This window comes from Xiphophorus maculatus, chromosome 1, assembly GCF_002775205.1.
Source record: "Xiphophorus maculatus strain JP 163 A chromosome 1, X_maculatus-5.0-male, whole genome shotgun sequence".
NCBI lineage: Eukaryota > Metazoa > Chordata > Actinopteri > Cyprinodontiformes > Poeciliidae > Xiphophorus > Xiphophorus maculatus.
In genome coordinates, this window is record NC_036443.1 from 5,113,204 (window position 1) to 5,133,118 (window position 19,915).

The following is a 19,915-nucleotide window of genomic DNA, read 5'->3' on the forward strand; positions in this document are numbered from 1 at the left end:
CGAAATGCAGTGAGAACAGCCAGATGCACGGTCCCACCAGGTGTTTACTAATCTAATACAATCAATCCCATTCACTCACATGAAGGGCTGCTATGAGGCAGAAGCTCTGAAAGTTAGAGACTGCGGCTCCGAGGAGGAGCGTCTTATTTAGAAATAAGTTATCTTGTGAAGAGATTTTCATAGTTGAGCAACGACTTCTCAAAGACTCTTCCTGTAGTGTCTGCTGTGCTGGTTGGTGTTCATGCTGCCATTTGTTCACTAAGGTTCTCCAACCAACCTCTGAGGCCTTCGGAGTTACTGGGTTCCCCTTTAAATTAATCTTTGGCGATATGTTGCCCTGGATTTCAATAAGGGCCATCAGAAGAAAGGGGGCTGAATAGAAATGTGCGCCATATTTTTGAAGGAATTGTTTTTTTTTTTCTTTAACAAAGCCATTATATAATTTTTTCTTCCCCTTCACAATTACGCTACACTTTATATTGGCCTGTCACTTGAAAACATTACAATTTGTGGTTGGAATCCACCAAAATGTGGACAAGTTCAGGAGTGGAAATGGTTTTATTGACACTGTAAAACCCCTCATTTAAATGTCGCAAAACATAATCTGGCTGTGCGTCCGGATCGGGTGGTTCTCTAGCAATTCATCTTGGTTTACAGTGATAAATCGCCACACTGCTCCTTTCCATGGGAAAGTGTTCATTCGTGTGTTCAGTGTCCAGCAGTCCGACTTGTCTTGTGTCGTTTCCCTTCAGATTCTGCTGAAGAACATGCTACAAAACCGAAGCAGCTGTTATTCCTGGGTTATGGCACAGGTCCCATCCTGTAAGTGTATGTATGGGAGTCTGCTCAGCTGATGTAAGTATAGGTTTGCTATAATTAGGCCAGTCTTGACAACTCAAGCCAGGCACTCAGACATTTTCGTCCAGCTCTTTGAGACGTAATCCAGACTCTGGATGGTAAAGTCTACGGATGGTTTTATCGTTCGTTCGATTTTCACATAATTTCTGGCATATTTTTGGCTACTTTGCGTGAAGCCGTTGTCCCTGTTTTATTCTGACCTGTCACAAACAGCCACAGGAAAAAGTCCAGGTTATGTTTCTCTTCGACGTTTGAAATAGAATCAAAAAATGCAGATCTTCAATGACAGGCTGTTTGTCTTCATTTCGCTTTCTGCTGACCGTATCTCACCGATACGACGGACGCCCGGAGAGGAGCTCCCGTCCGTAACCGGCCCGTCATCCTCCAGTTCTGCAACGGTAACAACCTGAGCCAACAGGCAGCATTTGCTATACCTACAATTCGTCCACGTCCTGATGAATTCAAACTAAAACATTTAATTTTTCACTTAAAATTAAATGTGCATGAAAAATATAAACGATATAAATTATATCTGTTGATGTTTTTACGGCAACGTAGATACAAGCGACCAAAACGAGGTTCTGGACACTGGAGAAGGACCTCTAAAGTCCTTTCTCCATTGTCAAGTCTCTCTCTATAGGCGGTTAATGTCTCTTTCGGTTCTTCCCAAGTTGGCCGTGTCTCCGCTGGCAGTGATCCTCACTATGCAGGTAGGAATCTGGACAGGAACATGGGTAGGCGGGCGGCTGTGAGCACGCAGGAGTTGTGGGCGATGCTCCGATTATGTCATTTTGATTGTGAGCCATTGGGCGGCCAGATTCTCCAAAATCTCTCAGTATATTTGTCTGATGCGGGTTGCTCCTTCCAGTGGACGATGTATGCACTCTTCTGCCACAATTGATAAAAACAATTGATTGGATCTCAAGGTTTGAACATGGAACAATTGATTTGCAGTTCGCACTTGCTTCTCAGATTGGTGGTTGAAATGTTATCAGAGGAGTTTGAGACATCCAGCGACTTAAATCCACAGTCTGGTCAGCCTACTGCCAATCAAATCATTTGCATGCAACATCTGGCTTGGCCCAGCTTGCACCACCCCTGCGGTGGTTTTAAAAACGGGGAGGACCCGACAACGGTCTGCAAATGGAAATGAATCTGGCTGTGGTGGACTGTGGAACAACTGGTCAAAGCCACATCAGTGGGCTTAGAGGAGTCTTAGAAGCTCAATCCTCCTGGAGATCTGGCTCAGTAGACCTGATGCTTCCACATCGAGAGGAACCAGTTGAGGTGGACTCAAACGTCTGGTTAGGATGACCTCTTTGATGTCTCAATGGAGAGGTGTTCCGGGCACGTCACCGGATTCAGGTGGGTTCGTCTGGGATACAGGACACACTGGAGGGACTCTGATTCTTGGTTGGCCTGAACGCCTGGGGATTCTCCCAGAGCAGCTGGAACAAGGGGTTGGAGAGAGTGAAGTCTGAGAGGCCCTGCTTAGGCTGCTGCCCCCGTAACCTGACTCTGGGTTAAAAAGATAATAGATAGATGAACATTTAGTCATAACTGAAGAATGTGTGCACCTGTTCCACTTTGTCTGGTACACCTTGCTAGAACCAGTTGGACCCTTTTTCTCCTTCAGCACTACCTGAATTGTATGGCATTTTTCAAGGACACTCAAGACACTTTACAATCAATCCCATTCACTCACATGATGGCAAGCTACTGGATTGTAGCCACAGCTGCCCTGGGGCAGCCTGACAGAAGCAAGGCAGCCATATTGTGCCACCGGGCCACCTGACCAAAACCAGCAGGCAAAACGGGTGAAGTGTTTTGGACACAATGACAGAGGCAGGCAGAGCGGGGATTGAACCCGCGACCCACCAACTGGAGTAACTGCAGATTTGACTGCTGCACAGCCATGACGTGGAGCTCAGTTCCACCATGTCCCAAAGCTGCTCTGTTGGAGTGAGACCTGGAGACCGAGGAGACCATCAGGGAGATAAGGATTTAGTTTTAGTCACAGATGAAGTGAAAGAGCTTAGATTCAATCTTTCGATCTATTTACGGTGAATGAACAGAGGTTGGGGGGTATATAGTTATGTGTGGGGAAAACCATGTAGTTTTACCAATAACCTTTTTAAAATCATTGGCCGCTAAATGGTAACTGAATTGAATCATGACGTTTCTGAATATTCAGGCACGTCTGTTGGACCCGACTACTTACCAAACCGACTTCCTACAAAAAAATGAGGCTTATTCTGTCTCCCATGACTCAAGCTGCACCACCCCTAGTTTCCACAATAAACACAGGACTGCACATAGGGTATGAAACCACTGGTTTGTCTTTTAATTATTTCAACATAACACATGAGAAGTCAAAGATACACTGTACTGTACAATAAGTCAATATTTCTGCTGTTGTGTTCATCTCTTTGGATCAACCAATATACATCTGTCGCTAAGAAATTGCAGCAACTGATTACATGAGATATGTTAAAAAGGAAGACTCCTGATGTGGATCCTTGAACTCTCCCTGTAGTCGATAAGCTCCATGCTATGTAACATAGTGTGAGAGAACGCAAGTAGCTGGTTATTGTTCACCTTTTTTAGTTTATCCCAAAAGGTGGCTGTAGTTGCTTGTAAAAAAATAAAAACGGGCTATGTCACCTAACAAGATACACAAAGAGGATGGAATGCACGACTTACATTTTAGCTAAAAAATATATAAATCTACATGTGGGCGCCGTCTGCACCAGACGTCACCCAGGTTCGTACTAAAGCCAAAAAACAATAGAGGGTGAGAGAGGGGAACAGAGTCGTTCGAATCAAATCAGCAATTTCTCAGGTTTACAATGATGGAAATAATTCCCTTAAAATGTCGGCACTGCACCTACCAGTAAAAAGGAAAGAGAGGGAGGATAAGTGCATCCCTAGCAGGTGCAGGCTGAGGTATTGGAGCTGCAGCCAAGCGGATGACCAGCGCAACATCTCTGTCAGAGCGCAGCGCTTCAGAAGTGTCTGTGTCTCAGCTGTTTGTTCAACACAAGCTACGGAAGCCACACACTGAAAAAGTGTGGAAAATTTAGACAGACAAAGGAAAAAGGCACTACAGCCGTCCAAAATGATCATTTTCCCTCCCAACGGTCTAAAACATTAATGCTCACAATATTTACCTAGTGGATAGGTGAAAATTCTACATTCATTATTATTATTTCTATATAATTATTTCTGTAACATTACCAAAATTACTCATATCAAACTTGCCTCAACTTCCTGAAGAATATGTTTCTTTTTTTTCCACTTCCTGAACTGTTAAGTAGTTGTGATCACATTGAACGGCAGCGGCCTCCTGCAAATGATTACAATTTTTACCGTCAGTTTAATCAGCCATAAACCGATTAGACAATCTGCATATTCATAAAACTTTTTTAGGACCTCAAGCAAATTTGCAAGCCTTCATGCCAACGATTTCCCGTTCTGTCGCGTTGACAAGATGCTCAACAAAAACTGAGGGCTGAGCGACAAATCCATCCCGAAATCATGTGGCAATAATAACAATAGCAATAAAAAAAAACTGCTTCACCTATTTATTGGGTAGCTGGGGCGACTGAAATCAATTAATGATGACGACAAACCAAAATTCTTAAAAGAACATTTTCATGATAAATGATACACTAAATACCCAGCCCTACTGGATAATGTTTCCCATATTTATGTATGGCATAATTTCAATAATGATAAAAATGATTACAGTGATTTTAGTGAATTAAAAGTGCAATGTATCAGATTATTACTTTTTCTGTTGTTGCATCTGGAGCTCTTTTTTTCCCCCCATCCTGGATTTTTAAAGTTCTTTCTTATTCCCATAGCGGTTTTAGTTTCAACTCCTACATTTTTTTTTTTTTTTTTTTACTTTTCCATACAAGATTTAGAAAAATTCTCAAAATCTTGTCAATAAACAGATATCAACGTCATATCAGAGTCAAACCCACTGATAATTACAAGTTTGTGACGGAAGCTGCAGCTGCTTCACCTGAACGCTGTGCTTCAACGTGACTTTTTAACAAGTTGTACTATTTGAAAAAAATAATAATAATAAAACTCGTGGCTCTATGAAAAAGACCATAAGTGCTTCATAGCAGGGGTGACTGACTTTTCCAGCTGTGTTGTGAAAACGGCCAGTAGATATCAGTTAGATTAAGGCCATTTGTAGACAGAAAAAAAGGGAGCAAATTCTCACGAAAATAAAAACTAAAATTATGAGATTAATCTCAGAAGTCTTCTTGGAGAAACCATGGAAATTTCTGAGTCTGAAACGTCCAATTTTTTAAAGAAAAAAACTCAAGAGATTTTGAGACAGAAACTTCCCAAAAATGTTCCAAAAGTCAAAATGTTTTAATTTTCAAAACTCAGACATTTCCAAGTCTTGTCTAAAAATAAAAAAAAAAAACGATTCTGAGATGAATCTCAATACCTTGGAGTTTTCTCTAGCAAACCTTTGATGCGTCAAACTCAGAAATGTCCTACTTTTTTCCCCCTGGAAAATTTCTGAGATTAATTGAAATTTCTGAGTTTTTTTTCTAGCAAACTTCTGACTTTAAGCTCAGAAATGTCCACGTTTTTTTTTCTTCTAGAAAATCTTTTAGATTAATCTGAAAATATCTGAGTTTTTTTTGTTGGCAGAAATTTACCCCACTTTTCTTTTCCATTTTCGACGGCCCTATCATCCCGGATCCTGCTGCAGTGAAGACGTCTTGAGTTTTTGCTGCAGCAGGATCCAAGCGCTGCGACTGGCTGTGGATTCAGACGCTCTGCTGACAGCAGCTCTGTTCACCGTCGCCTCTGAGAAATAGACATGCTGCTGCTGCTGCTTTCTTCCAATGCTTGGCTGCAGTTTGACTAGATACACTTTTGAAAAAGGACAGGCGAAGCTGGTTAAGTCAAAAATAACAAGGGAACGAGGAGGAAAGGAGCGGGGAGCTCTTCTGTAGAAGGATATTAGTGAAAAGTATATCAAAAAATACTGTTATTCTTTTGGAGAGGAGAAAATACACAAATCTTGATAAAGTTTAAACATCAAACTAATGGCACATACATATACAGGATCAATACAAAATTAAAAACATATGAACATATAAGCTGAAACTTTAATAGAAAAAAAAAACAACTCTTTTTTTTTTTAAAGTTGAAAGTGCTAGAATTCAGATTAGCTCACAGAAACCCAGGGAGGACAAACTTAATGCACACTGAAAGCTTTTTTTTCTTCTTCTTTCCTTTCATTTAGGGACAAAATGAGAAATTTGTTCCAAAAATATAAATGCTCAATGGGACTGCTACAAATTTGGCTTAAACCACAAGAGTTTTTCTTTAAAAAGTCTTAAAACTCTTACAAAAAAAAAAAATCTAATTTTAATCTTCGGTTTACAATAGAAATTCTACGGAAGGTGCCGACAGCTGCTCATATAGGATCATTAGGAAGTGTGATCAATCATAAAAAAAATAATGATTTGATCTCATAACTTGTGTAATTTTACATTGACGTTGGAATAAAAAAAAAAGTGTAACTTTGACGACAGCGTGAAGCTGCGCAGTTTTAAACCTTTAGGCACAGTCAGAATTATCCAATACTACCAAGTGTGCTTTTCCAACGCACCGGGCCGTCAGCGGCCCACTGTCAGGGTTCCTTTTCCTACAGCATAAACAAACAAAGAAAACAACAAAAAAAAAGTGAAGATTTCTTAAAAAGCTATTGTGCAAAGATGTAGTTTCTTCTCCCAAGGTTTTGGTAAGAATACAAACAAATAAAAATGAGGTGATGTGTTGTGTTGTTTTTTTTTTTTTTTTCTCGAGGTCCTGTTTTATACAAACAGAAAATAATATATCATGAAAAAAACAAAACAAAAAAAAAACCAAATACATAACTATAAGTTTCCCTCCCCCCCCAAGTTGTACAGTCAAGTCTCTTAGCACCTCCCTGTTGCTTTGAATGTCAAAGCCCAGGCGGTTCCATGACTGCGTTCTCCTGGAGTCGCCGTGTTTTCAGACCCACAAAGCAGCTAAAAAAAAAAAAAAAAAAAAAGAGGAGGAGAAGAGGAGTAACAAAGTGGTGGGGCTGATGAACACTTTGTTGGTTTGGCTCACTGTCTATGTTGCAGGAAAAAAAAAATTGCTTTCAAAATGCTCTAGTGGTCTACAGTTGTCGTACATCACCAACTGTGGCTAAAGCAGCAATATGAGATTTAGCTTCAATGCTTATGTGCTATGGTTTTGGATTATGTTTCTCTTTTTTTCCAAATAGGGCTCACCTGATGCACAGACATTACTAAACATAAAGAGAGTTGGTGTAAAATTGTAACAATATTTATGGATGAAATAAGATGTTAAGAAGGAGTGAGATGAACATTCAGATTTGTCCCTGGTTGTTTCAGGAACAGAACAAAAAAAAAAAAAGATAAGTTTTGTTTATATGAATGTGATGCAGCTCTCTATAATGTGGTCACTGTGAACAACATGCTGTCTTTCTTTTAAAAATCATTTTTACCCCAATGTAGTTTCATACGTTAAGAAAAAGTCCAGTTTGGAAAAGTTTTCTACTGGTGAAAGAGACCAAAAAAAAATTTTAATAATAAGAAAGTAAATGAAAAACTTTGCATGTTAAGCAATCTCATACAAAGTTTGTACGGAAGGAAAAAATAATAATCTATACGGGTTTTTGTAATATGTCAAAAAGGTAGATAAAAGTTCTGTATGCTAAGCAGTAGATCTGTAAGGTTAGAAAGCAAAACAAAATAAATACAAAAACTGAATGGTAAGAAAAAAACTAAAGAGGTACTAAGTAAGAAATCAAAAGGTCTTTAGCTCCATACGACCAGCAATACCCCTGCATAGTTTGTAAAAGATTCATATGGTAAACCTGTATAGTTATTAAAAATAGATTATGTAAAGGTGAAATTGTATATGGAGTAGCCCGACACTATAAGAAAAAATTAAAATCAATACTGGACATAATAAGCTTATATAGTAAGTAGCAATAGGTCTGTATGCTAAGCAATAGCTACATACAGTAAGCAATAGCCGCTACAAGAGAAATGTCACTAGCATGCTATAATGTTGGAAATCAAAAGATAAGACAGACAGTTAAGTGAACATTTAGAAGGAATTTAAACTTAGTATGAGATTATTTTTTTTTTCAGAAACATCTCAAACCAAGGAGCCACAGTGACCACACTATCAGAGATTTACAACAGACGGAACTAAATCTGAAAAGGATTTTTTAAAATTGGATTTTCAGGCTTCAGGTTAACTTTGGACTAAGGTTGTTGTTTTTTTTATAAGCTCTTGGTTTAAGGTTAGAACTCCAAGGCCTGCAGTTTGAAATACTTAAATGCCATCCATGTAAGCATCCTTGCAACACAATCTACAGCTAGCTCAAACACTAGCTCACAACTAATCCTAGCAGCCTCCTACAAATAATTCCCATCCAAAGTTTGGATTCTTCTGCTCCGACTCAAGTACAACAAGTAAGCGGTCGGATACGACAGAGAAAGCTTGATGGACAAAGAAAATACTTCATCTTTTTCTTACTCAAAAAAAAAAAAAGAGAAAAAAAAGCAAGATACAAACAAATGTAAACCTGCAAGACATTAAAAACATTGTCACTTAGTTTTAACACATCTACCTAAAATACACATTAAAAGCAATTTCCATATTTATTTTTGAGATATTTCGTACACTGCAATAACATTCTGAAAAACATCTTTTACTTATCGGCAACTAATTTCCTTTGTTCTTTTTATCCATTCACATATCTCAGGGTTCATCATTCACCTTGATGATGCATCTTTTTAAAAGACTGCCTAAAAGATGAGTTTGGAGTATTAAAAAAAAAAAAAAAAACAGACATGCGTATCTTAAGAAAAGATATGTAAGGCAGCCGAGAGAATGCGTCAAGAAAAAAACAAAAAAAAAAACGATAACGGAAACTTTTAAAGGTAACTCCGAGGAGGAAGAAGGAAAGGGAGTCCTACGCACCGTCATCCAGAGTTTTCCCTCCCTGTATGGATTATGTCTCTGGAATTCTCACAGTTCATGTTTGTCTCAAACACAGAGCAGAGGTTTTCTACCTGTGTGCCCTCTGATGGTGGTGTCCAAATTCAGGGACTGCGTAACTCCGACAGTCTACCGGTCGACGTGAGCTGGCTCCTCCGTTTACCTTCGTTTAAAGTAAATGGCGGCTGTGGAGCCTTCAGGTTTATCTCTGCCCGTCCCTCTGTGTGCGCCGTGTCACACAGGAACAGGGACAGGGCTAAACACAAACTAGTAAAAATGAATCTTGCGTTTGTATTACCTCTTTATCTTTTTTATTATTTAAATTATTGAATTAAATTGTTTTTTTTTGTTTGTTTGTTTTTTTTACCGTAATATTAAAAACAACGCAAATGACAAAAGCTTTAACAATACGACCGCTTTAGGCTTTTCATTTTTCTACCGCCAGATATTAGTATATTTAAAACCGTATTCCTCTCCCGCTCTCATTTCCTGCTAAGGCCACCATTGTCAGAACAATGAATCTTGGGATTGGGTGGTCTGCGAAGGATTCGCTGGGCCCGTCCTTCAAATCTGGAGACTTTGAGTTTGGACAATTCTTCGTCACATCTTTCAGATGTAATCAGTCTTTTAAGTGCGGCCTTAGACGGATGCAGCCCCTGAATTTGGACACACCCATTGTGTGATTCGTCAGAGATATGAATATGGCGCTGTTAATGCAGAAGAGCTGTCGTTCCAGCGTGGAAATTATGCAAATGAGTTTTTCCACAAACCACAAAACTGACTTGGTAAGAACTAACATTGTTCTGTTTCTTGATTCTTGCAGACCTTAGAAATAGAGTGCACGGAACATTTGCTCTCCTGGTTTAAGGTTTACGCAGTTTTGTAAACCGAACATGTCAACTTCTGAATAAGTGGAGTTTCACAGAGCTCTTCGTATTTCTTTCTAGCCGGCACAAAGAGGCTTTCGTACGAAAGTACGAGGCAGGAGACGAGAAGCGAAGTGCCTTCTGTTAAACAAAAAAGTGCTTTTCTTGAGAAACGACAACAAAAAAAGTTAATCATTTCTAACGTATTTCTTTCATGTTTTGCTCCAAAATCAGACAAATTCTCGTGTCATTTTTGTATTACTTGAAGAGCACTTTTGTTTTTGGAGGTTGGGGTTGTTTTGCGGGTCTGGCTAAGTCACCTCATGGAAGAAACTACCGTTCATCTCTTTCCCCCACTGAGCTCTCTCCTCTCCGAATTAATCACCATGATTCAGAGTTTTAGCACGGGTGGTTCAAAACTCAACATATGAAACATCCTACCATGTTCTTACATTTGGGGGGAGGGAGGGGGAAGAACAATAAAGTAAAAACAAAATTTCCACTTCAAACTATATTTTTCTGGGTCACAACAAGACAGATAATCTCCACTAAAAATGATCTTTGTTTTTTTTTTTCTTTTTATATTATTACTTTAAGTATGCAGTACCACGCCTTTAGGCCTACTGATCCTGCCCTCTATTCTACTTAAAAGGGGGAAGATAAAAGGGGAAGTAAATGAAAAACAAAAAAAACATGGGTTAATACATTGTTATATCTATAGGATAAGGGGGGAAAAGCCCAAATAAAAGCTGCTTCAACTTCTTTTCTTATGTTTTCTTTTTTGCTCAAAGGGGTTTCAACTTCCTTTTAAGGCTCAATCAAAAGTTTTTGTGCGCACTTTCATTTAAGGCTTCTAAGTGTTCATTTACATATTTATTTTTAAACTTAATTCTCCAACTTTTCCATCAGGCCTTGTTCATAGTGACCTGAAATATCCAAGCTGAGCTGGTGCTGGTGTGGAGGAGGCCACCTTGGCAGGGAAGAGGCTGCCTCTGTCACTGGAAGGCCTGGTGAAAGCGAGGCAACGTGGTGTTACTAAGGCTGGAGCTGAACACTGGTGGAAGGGGGTGCAGGGATCCAAGGCCTAGACCCCCGCTGGAGCTCTGCTGCTCCTGAGGTTGCGGTTGCAAAGAGGTAAGAGGTGCCGCGGCGACGGCGGCTGCTGCCGCGGCGACGGCGGCGGCATGGGGCTCGGCGGCGTGCAGAGATGAAGAGGAAGAGGAAGAAGTGGAGGAGGTCACAGATGAGGTGTACCCCATAACCAGTCCTCCTGTGCTCATGGGGGCACTGTAGGGAGGAAGGTTTAGGGGCAGGAAACCCAGCAGGTGGGAAAAATCCATGTTAGCAGCACACAGAGACTCAGCGATCACTGCAGGGCTCTTGGACAGGAGGGGATCCCCACAAAGGTCATCGGCCAAGCCTGAAGTGGGCTCCAATCCGTCCTTGGGGGGTGAGGCAGCAGCATGGGGCTCTGCAGAGGGAACCGGGCCTGGTAGACCACTTTGCAGATCCATGAGAAAACTCTCCATCTCTACTTTCAAGGGCTTGTCCAGCAGGTATGAGGTAGATCCCAGCTGGTATTTGGGTGCTGGCTGGGGCTGGTGCTGCTGCTGGGGAGCCGCAGGCTGGTGGTGCGGGGGCGTTGGAGGGGAATGGTGATGATGGTGGTGGTGGTGGTGGTGGTGGTGGTGATGGGAGTGTGGATGAATAGATGCGGTGGATTCCATATGACAGCCCATGCCCATAGCTGCAGACAAGGAATTGGGCATTAGGGAAGGATGTGGGGGACCCACACCAGAATTAGACATGGCCTGGAGATGGTGAGGGTTATACATGCTCATGGGAAACGGTGCCCCGCTGGGGAATGATTTTCCCATCATGGGGTCTTTGTTGGGCCCCATGCCGCACATCATAGGGCTGAGTTCTTCCTTTACTGAGCATGGTGGAGATCCTGTCGTCAACAGGCCTAGCATATCCGGAGGCTCCGTCTTAATCTTCAGCAGCTCCTGTGAGTGGCTCTTCTTCACATGCCGTGTCAGATGGTCTTTCCTGCCAAAGCGCTGGGCACAGTACTGGCACAGAAAGTCTTTTCGCCCTGTGTGGACCACCATGTGCCGTCTCACATCTTTCCGTGTGTAGAAACGTCGGTCACAGTGGTCGCAGGGGTGTTTTTTCTCCTTGGCACCACCGGAAGACTTCCCCGAGTGGCTCTTGAGGTGCTCCAGGAGAACAGGTGTGCTTTCGTAACTCTGCATGCACACTTTGCAGGTTAAATCCCCTGCAGTAGCCGAGTGCATGGCCACATGGCGCTTGTATCCCAGCTTGGTGTTGTAGTGCTTCCCACACTCCTCACACTTGAAGGCCTCTTTGTTGGGGTCATGGGTCTGCAGGTGGTTCTTCAGGTGGTCTTTGCGGTGAAACATTTTTTCACAGAACGAACACTGATGGGTCTTCTGCGGAGAGTGTGTGGCCATATGCCTGCAAATAATGACACAATGCAAAGGTGGTGTAGAAAGCATCATAGATCTCATGTCTCACCATCGTGTATTCTGCAGATAAAGAAAACCGCTTCTTACAGAACTTAAAAACTCAAGTCAAAATAACTTGTTTTGGAACAGTTTGGGAGTTTCACCAAGAAATGGCCGAGAATGTTGATTTATTTATATCTCGATTTAAATTTTCACTGATAACTTTGAAAACATTTAGCTTAATAGCTGTGTTTTATCATTAAATCAAACGTCATCTCAAAATCATATGATCACACTGAATTAGGTGACTTTTACTGTCTTTTATTTAGGGTTATCAGAGTGAAAAGGCATGCAACAATTTTTAATTTGAAACATTTTTGAAAACTATTTCATTCTGCTGTTGGCCCATCACATAAAATCCCAATAAAACACATTGACGTTTGGGGCTCTAACGGGACAAATTGTGACAATGTTTGATTGGCCTGAATACTCCTTTGTAGCAAGGTAGACATTTCCCATGTAGTAGTTCAAACGGCTACATATAAACATAAAAGTTTGCACTAAGCCTCGATGTGGTCTGTAATCAAATTATATCAAATTGCAGATGGAGGAAATGTGACTGATACCTGAAGAGTTTGTACTTGGAGCTGAAGGCCTTGGGACAGTGTGGCTGTGAGCAGTGGAACGGCTTCTCTCCGGTGTGACTCGAAGTGTGGAGCCGGAGCTTCTCCTGTGTGACAAACAGGGCCCCGCACACCAGACACTCGTTCCCACTTGCTCTTCCCACTTTCTCTCCTTCCTCTTCCCTCTCTTTCCCCCGATCTCGCTCTCTCTCCGTCCGTGGCAGCGGGGCGGCGCTCCCAAACAGCTTGGCGGCAGTGCGTCGTCCCTCTTCCTCCGGCGTCAGTGCGGTAATACAGTGTGAGGCATCGGCGGCAGCAGCTGCCATGGCAGCCCTAGAGTGCCGCTGCCATGAAAGTCAGGTGCGGTTCCCCTGCCTCGCAGGCTCAACGTTGGAAGGTGTTGGGGAGAAGCGAAAGGTGATCGGCGGGTCAAAGGTTGCGTCTGGTTTGTAGCTGGAATATTGCGGTCAAACAAAGTCGGATGTGAGACAAAAATGATCTAAAAGTCAAAATGATTTGAGGTCAAATTTACCATCTCTGAAATGAAACCAAACTGTATCGGCTGGTTAGTTCTTCTGTCTGTGAACTTCCCACCTTAAATCTCCACCTTGGTTACTCCTCCTCTCGTTTGGCTTCTCTACCCCTCACCCAGTGCCAACAGCTATGGCTGGCGGTGAGTGGGAAATGCTGCTCTGCATCTTTACTGTCCTGTCAGAAGAGAAAGAACACAAGCAACGCAAAGATTACTGAATAATATTTGTCCCAGCAACACAAACTGCAATAAAACGCATCTCGTCACAAACACATTTGAACAGTGTCTAAAATGGTCAATAAGACAAATGGACTTGTACGTATAGCACATTCAGCGACATGATGACTCAGTGCTTTACATGATGAAAACGTAAAACCTTACATTGCAGTGGCTGAATAAATGAAGGTAATGAAACGTTGGAAGAAAGGCTCCTCTTTATGATGGACCAGTTGTTATGAACAACTCTAAACAAATGGGTTAAGCCTTGAACTAAAGGAAGTTTTGCAGTTTTCTGGAAGATTATTCCAGATTAGTAGAGCATGTTTGGTTCTGATTCTAGGGATGAAAAGCAGACTAGGACCAGAAGACCTGAGATGTCTGGAAGGTTGATACACCAACACCATATCCTTAATGTATTTTGGTGCTAAGCCAGTCAGTGGTTTCTTAACTAACAAAAGTATTTTAAAGTCTATAAAGGCGCCAGTGGAAGGCCTTTAGAAGTGGTGTGATGTGGTTTGGTGATGTGAGCAGCAACGTTCTGGATCAGCTGTAGCTGTCTGATTTTTTTTAGGCAGACCTGCGAAGACACAGATGCAGTAATCAATGTGACTAAAGAGAAACGCGTCGTTGAATTTCTCTAGAGCTTTATGAGACATTAGTCCTCTAATCTTAGATATATTCTTCAGGTGATAGAAGGCCGACTTTGTAAATGTCTCTATGAAGTTCTGTAGGTTCAGGTCAGAGTCCATCACTACATCCAGATTTCAGGCCTGATCACTAGTTTCTATCTGTAATAACTGAGTGCTGGCTCTAGATGGTTCCCTTTTAGGTCCAAAGACAATGTTATGGAAAGTTATGGAAGTTTCCACACACTGATGAATATGTTCTATGCATGTGCTCAATGCTTAAGCACCTGCTGACATTGCAATGTAGATCTGTGTATCATTTGCATAGTTATGTTAACTTATCTTGTTATTTGTCATAATTTGAGCTTGCGAAAACCCAAGATGGAACCTTGGGGTACCCCACATATGAATGAACCAGAAAAGTTTAATTGCTGTTATAGAGTGTAAACCATTTTTAATACATACTGATAAAACCCCGTTTCTCCTCCGCCTCAGACATGTAGTGTCAGTACTGGATCATCTTACTAGACAACTGACATTTTTCTCTTATGTAAACAAGCTGCAACCTGTTTCTGGTTATATAGAAAAAAAAAACCAGTAGGCTACACAGATCAAATGATTGACAGCACTTTAAATAAAAATGTGTGTTGTTTCCAAGAATCCCTACAGCACAAATGTTTTCTATACGTTCTACACTCCCCCCTCCACACACACAAAACTCACGCATTGATACTATTGCAGAAATATCATAACTGGAAAAAAGGCTGAAACAAATGAAGTTGCCTTTAAGATTCACAAGCTGATGCTTCCTGGAATGCTTGCATGATTTCCTGACTTTTTTGTGGGCCTTACAGATTTTTAATTCAAATAAAAGTAAAGACAAAATCTACAGGCCTAAATCAGAATCACTACAGATTTAATCTTGTCTCAATGAGGTTAGTGCACAGCCTTCACACAGAAATCCGGTCAGCTGGTGTGGGAATGTAGTGAAATTAAACCATCTTTGCTTAAAGTCACCATACAACCAGAGACCCGTAGCCAAGGCCCAGCCTGCCCAAAGAAGATCATCAGCAAGTTCAATTTTTGCAACAGATTGCCTTTATGGCCACTAGAGGGAGCTGCACTGCAAATCTGATAGACATGAAAGCAAGTTAAAGAAAAAGTTCTGGGTCTTCAGAGGAAACATTTGTTAAGATAAAGTGCAAACACTGAGTCCCATCGCTCATCATGTGTGTCTGTAGATGACAGAACAGAGCAGAAAGCATGATGTGTGTGTGTGTGTGTGTTTACATGTATGTACTTGTTAAACAGGATAAGGCTGTTGTAATTCTTGGGAAAACAGAAACACACAAGACCACGGCAAGCTGTTTAGGCGTGTGTAACATTCTTAACTCACTGAATTCTTGACAACAACAAGAACAGTTTTTAAGACAGAATAAGTCACATTAGTTGCTGAAGGAGCAAATGATCTCCCTTTCTTTGTGTCCTCTCTGCTGTCCCTTTTTTCCCCCCCTTCAGTGACCTGCTTGAGCTCTCCCAGGTGAAGTAGCAGCTAAGTTCCACAACAGAGAGGACACAACGCTGATCCCCAATGTCAGCCGCTCCTTGAGCATCTGTCACGTAAACACGGACAGTACATGCAAGACGAACAAGTTGCAAAAACACAACCATTCACATGTAGAATTAAAAATTTGCCATCTTCTCCTCTGTGTGAAAGGTCATTGGGTTCTGGAAGACAGAAAATATTCTACTGTTGTCCAACCACACTTTATGGCCTAAACGCAAACGCTTGATCGCTGTGTGTGTCACTTTCCTTTACAAATTATGTTTCCCTTCATCTGTGCTGAATGTCTTACACATGTGCATCGATGTGTCCATGTAACGTATGTATGTATGCGTGTTTACATAGGTTGAGAGGACATGGCAGCAGTAGTGCGGAGTGGTGGTCATCACCCAGCAGGGAGGCTACATAGGGATGACAACCGTCCCATTGAAGGCCCTCAGGGAGCCCTGCTCTCTTGTAGAGGGGGCTACCCACATCACACATTCCTGACCTGTACCATGTTGTGTCGCTCTCTCTCTTCACACATTACACACAGTGCATTCTGCCAACAGGGAGTGCTGCATTGTGTAGACATAAAAGACCGATTGGTTGTTTTTGGTCAGGAGCGGGGCTTTCCTTCAGAAGGCAATAGTAGCTCAGGGATGAGGTGGAGAAACTGATCTTTTCTCAGATTATCTATCTCTTGCTATACCGTCACAACATGTTTTAACAAATATTCAAAAACATATCTATTTTTTTTTTAATAAAAGTTACATACTGCAGCTTTAACAGCTAAAATCAACAGAAAAATTATAGATTAAAAATAAGTACGATCACCGTGACTTGTGAGATTTCAGTTTGCTAGCCAACAGCAAATCCTGAGCCAGGAATGACAGTCGATCATGACTAAAAAAAACAAAACAACTAAGACGTTGTTAATAATGAAAAAGTTAGTAAATAATTCGGATGATTTTTTTTTTCTGTTCAGAAATGTATTTTATACTGTCTTAAATTGTGCGAATTAAAGTAAGGGAGCATGTTCAAATTCAGGGGCTGCATTTTTCCAGGGTCGCATTTGAGCGCCGATTACGTCACAAAGGCTGTTGAAGTTCAAAGGCTCCTCCAAATGAGAGCCACAAATGTGTCGTCCTTTTCCCGCATTTGAAGGACGGGGAAGCCCATCCTATCCCAAGAGACAGTTTAAAAACATATATATATTGTGTTGTTGGGCTTTTGTCATTTGCATAGACATGTATTTTTACTACAATGCTCTTTAGTGTGAACTATTTTTAGATCTCACTAAAGATAGTTCTTTAAAAAAAATAAAAAAAATTTTAAAGCAGCAACTTAATGAGAGGGAATCATGCAGGTCACTTCGCTCAGCAGCATTTTGTCCTTTGCGGTTCTGGTCATTTTGTGTCCAACGATTTCAAGTTTACATGAATTTGGACGTTTACCCACTTTGACAAGCAATGGCTTAGAAGTCATTTTCTATACTGTAATTATAACACCAGAGTCTGGTGTTATGACTCCAGAAGAGTAATATCTATCAGTCTGAGATCGTTCATTCTTTCTGGTTTGATCTGGGGAAATCATTTTCCAAATTTAATGAGGAAATCAACCCAAATAAATGGAAAGCAGTGTGTAATTCAGGCTTTTCTGATAATCACTGAAATTATGTGCGAGATTCCAGCATTTCTATAACAGAGTATTCCAATAATTCATAAAAACATTTGTGTACAAAGAAAAACATTATGACAGCAATCGTTAAAATACATCGATATGGAAACGAGGCACAGGAGGAGAAAATGGCAACATGAAGGTATGAACTGGGGATGCAAAAATTTGCTATCCAACGACACCATGGCTCAGGCTACAAACAGAAACACTGATGTGTCTGTCAGTCTATAACTTGACTTCTAAATAAGGGCCATATAATGTATCAACATTGCAACATTAATGAGTGAATTTATTACTTGTGTAAAAAAACTGTTTGAAATGTGCTTATTTCCACTCAAAGGATACACACTCTGCATGAAATACGATATGAAGGCACCTGGTACAGGTAACAATGGCCCAGATGTTCAAGGTGATAGCAAGCACTGGATGCAATAATTTTGAATTTATTTACTGCAGTCAAAGTTCACATTGTGGAGGACAGGCTGCTGCTTTAGAGCTTATTCCTTTAGTCAACATTATCAGAATAAACATATGGAGATAAAAATGTGTCGAAAAGAAGCATTTATAAAAAGAAAATGTTTAGCATTCAAGTTAACTATACAGCTGCAATCATTTTCAAGCAGCTGATAAAAATAAAAATCGGATTTATTTTCAAATATATTTTGGAATAAATCAGTTTAGCAATCATAGTTACTCTCGTGACTGTTTAGGGAGCTTAACTGCCCATATTCAAGGTAAAAAGAAATACTTGATTCACTGTCAATTCAGACTCTTTGATAAAGCAGCCACATATATTTAATAGAAAAAAGGACTCAGCGACTAATAATGCCTTATAAGTTAGTTTTTCTGTTAGTAAGTTATTTCGTCTGGTTTGTAAGGACGAACTGTGTAACAAATGTATGCACCTACAGGTCACACAGGCCTTTTAGCTTCCAGCAGCATGAACAGCACCAGCGACAAACCAGCAAAAGAGTTAACGTAGTGTCACGTAGTAACAAAAACATTGCTGCAGGATGGAAAACCAAAATGGCAGATGCCTCTACAACAAACACAGAACAGCACATTCACAAGGAGGAGCCTCTGCTTACTTTCCCTAATCAAAAATGTTGAAAGCAGAATTGAACCGCCACTTTCCAACCGCCTGGGTGTCTTTGGTTTCTGTCCTGGATGAAAGAGCTTCCACATTCCTTTCCTGCAGGGTCAGAGGTCAGCCTCTGCGCTGCCTGCCTGCCCGCCTGCCACGGCTCCCGCATGCTGAGTGACTGCTGTTAACCCCTTCGCTCCTGCACGGAACGGTTCGACTTTTCTGTGTTAATGGTGGCATGGCCTCTGCAGAACCGCGCTCTGTAAATCAGGGTAAAGTCACTGCATGAGCTCCCTAACTGAACTATATGAACATGCTAAATATAGAAAGTGACTTCAGCCTCCGGAGCTTAGGTGACAACAGGCGCACTAGTGAGGAGAGAAGGAGTGGGGGGTGGGTGAAGTGCTGCGCTGCACAAACATTTCAGCGAAAATATAGAAAATGATTAGAGGTGAACGAGGAAAGGCTCTGCAGAGCTTGAAAAACACCAGTTTTACAAGGCGGGTCATAAAAGTCAGAAAACCCCAAGATTTCTCATAATGACATTTGTTTTTAGCTACCTATGCTGTAAAACAAGCTGGTTGGCAATTTTAAATTCAGTTACCGGTACTTCCTAAAATCTCCAGGTTGCACAGATTTCAAACTTGATGAATTTAAAAATCCAGATTAGGGGATCGACTGCATCATCAACACTGTTTTCTATTTTCTAAATGTCATGGATACACGTTTCCTGCTAGTTACTCAGTAGTGGAAATACTGACCACTAAAAGTGATTAATTCTGAAACTTAGTCCATTTAATATGCCAAACAATAGTTTATTTGCTAAAATTGGCTGAAATGTTAAGGTTAGCTATAAAAATGTCAGAAGCATTCAGTAGGAAGCTAACTAACATTGAATTATCAGACTCAGTATAAGTTTGAGTTTTATATAAAAATGAGCTAGGATGCTAATTTTAGCTAAAACGCAATTAGCATAAGGGCTTTCACTAGCATGTTTGACCAACAATAATGTAATTCACATACTGTAATAGAATATAAGCAAAAATTAACAACAATGCTAAGGTTAGCATAAATGGTACTTGGCTGTAAACAGCAAGAAATAAAAACAAGCAATTAAATGTCATTATTTTATACATTTATTTCACAGTGACCCTACATCTGCAGTTATTAGCAAAGGCACCAAGGTTTTTGGGCTGACTTTTGATATATTTTCTGACTTTTAACTTTGTGCTAGCTCAATTTAGATGTCAACTATGGCTACAATTGTTGTTTTTCTTGAGCTCCTTAAGAAATAAACGTATGAAACAATGTTTTTTTATTATTGGCGACAGGAAAAGCTTTTTTTCACGTGTCCTTATTTATCTCACGTT

At 40.8% G+C, this 19,915-nt stretch overlaps 1 protein-coding gene across 3 annotated transcripts in view; it reads right to left on the reverse strand.

Moving 5' to 3' along the window:
* Window positions 1-3,174: 3,174 nt before the first annotated feature.
* Window positions 3,175-19,915, reverse strand: part of plagl2 (PLAG1 like zinc finger 2) — a 51,868-nt gene continuing 35,127 nt past the window's right edge. Inside the window, exons 2-4 of one of the 3 annotated variants that reach the window (XM_023337346.1) lie at window positions 13,456-13,569; window positions 12,865-13,314; window positions 3,175-12,248 (exon numbers count right to left, since the gene is read on the reverse strand). In XM_023337346.1, coding sequence (XP_023193114.1) covers window positions 10,766-12,248; window positions 12,865-13,187 — 1,806 coding nt within the window. In that variant the 5' untranslated portion in view covers window positions 13,188-13,314; window positions 13,456-13,569 and the 3' untranslated portion in view covers window positions 3,175-10,765. The other 2 variants (XM_023337349.1, XM_023337352.1) reach the window with 2 other exon arrangements.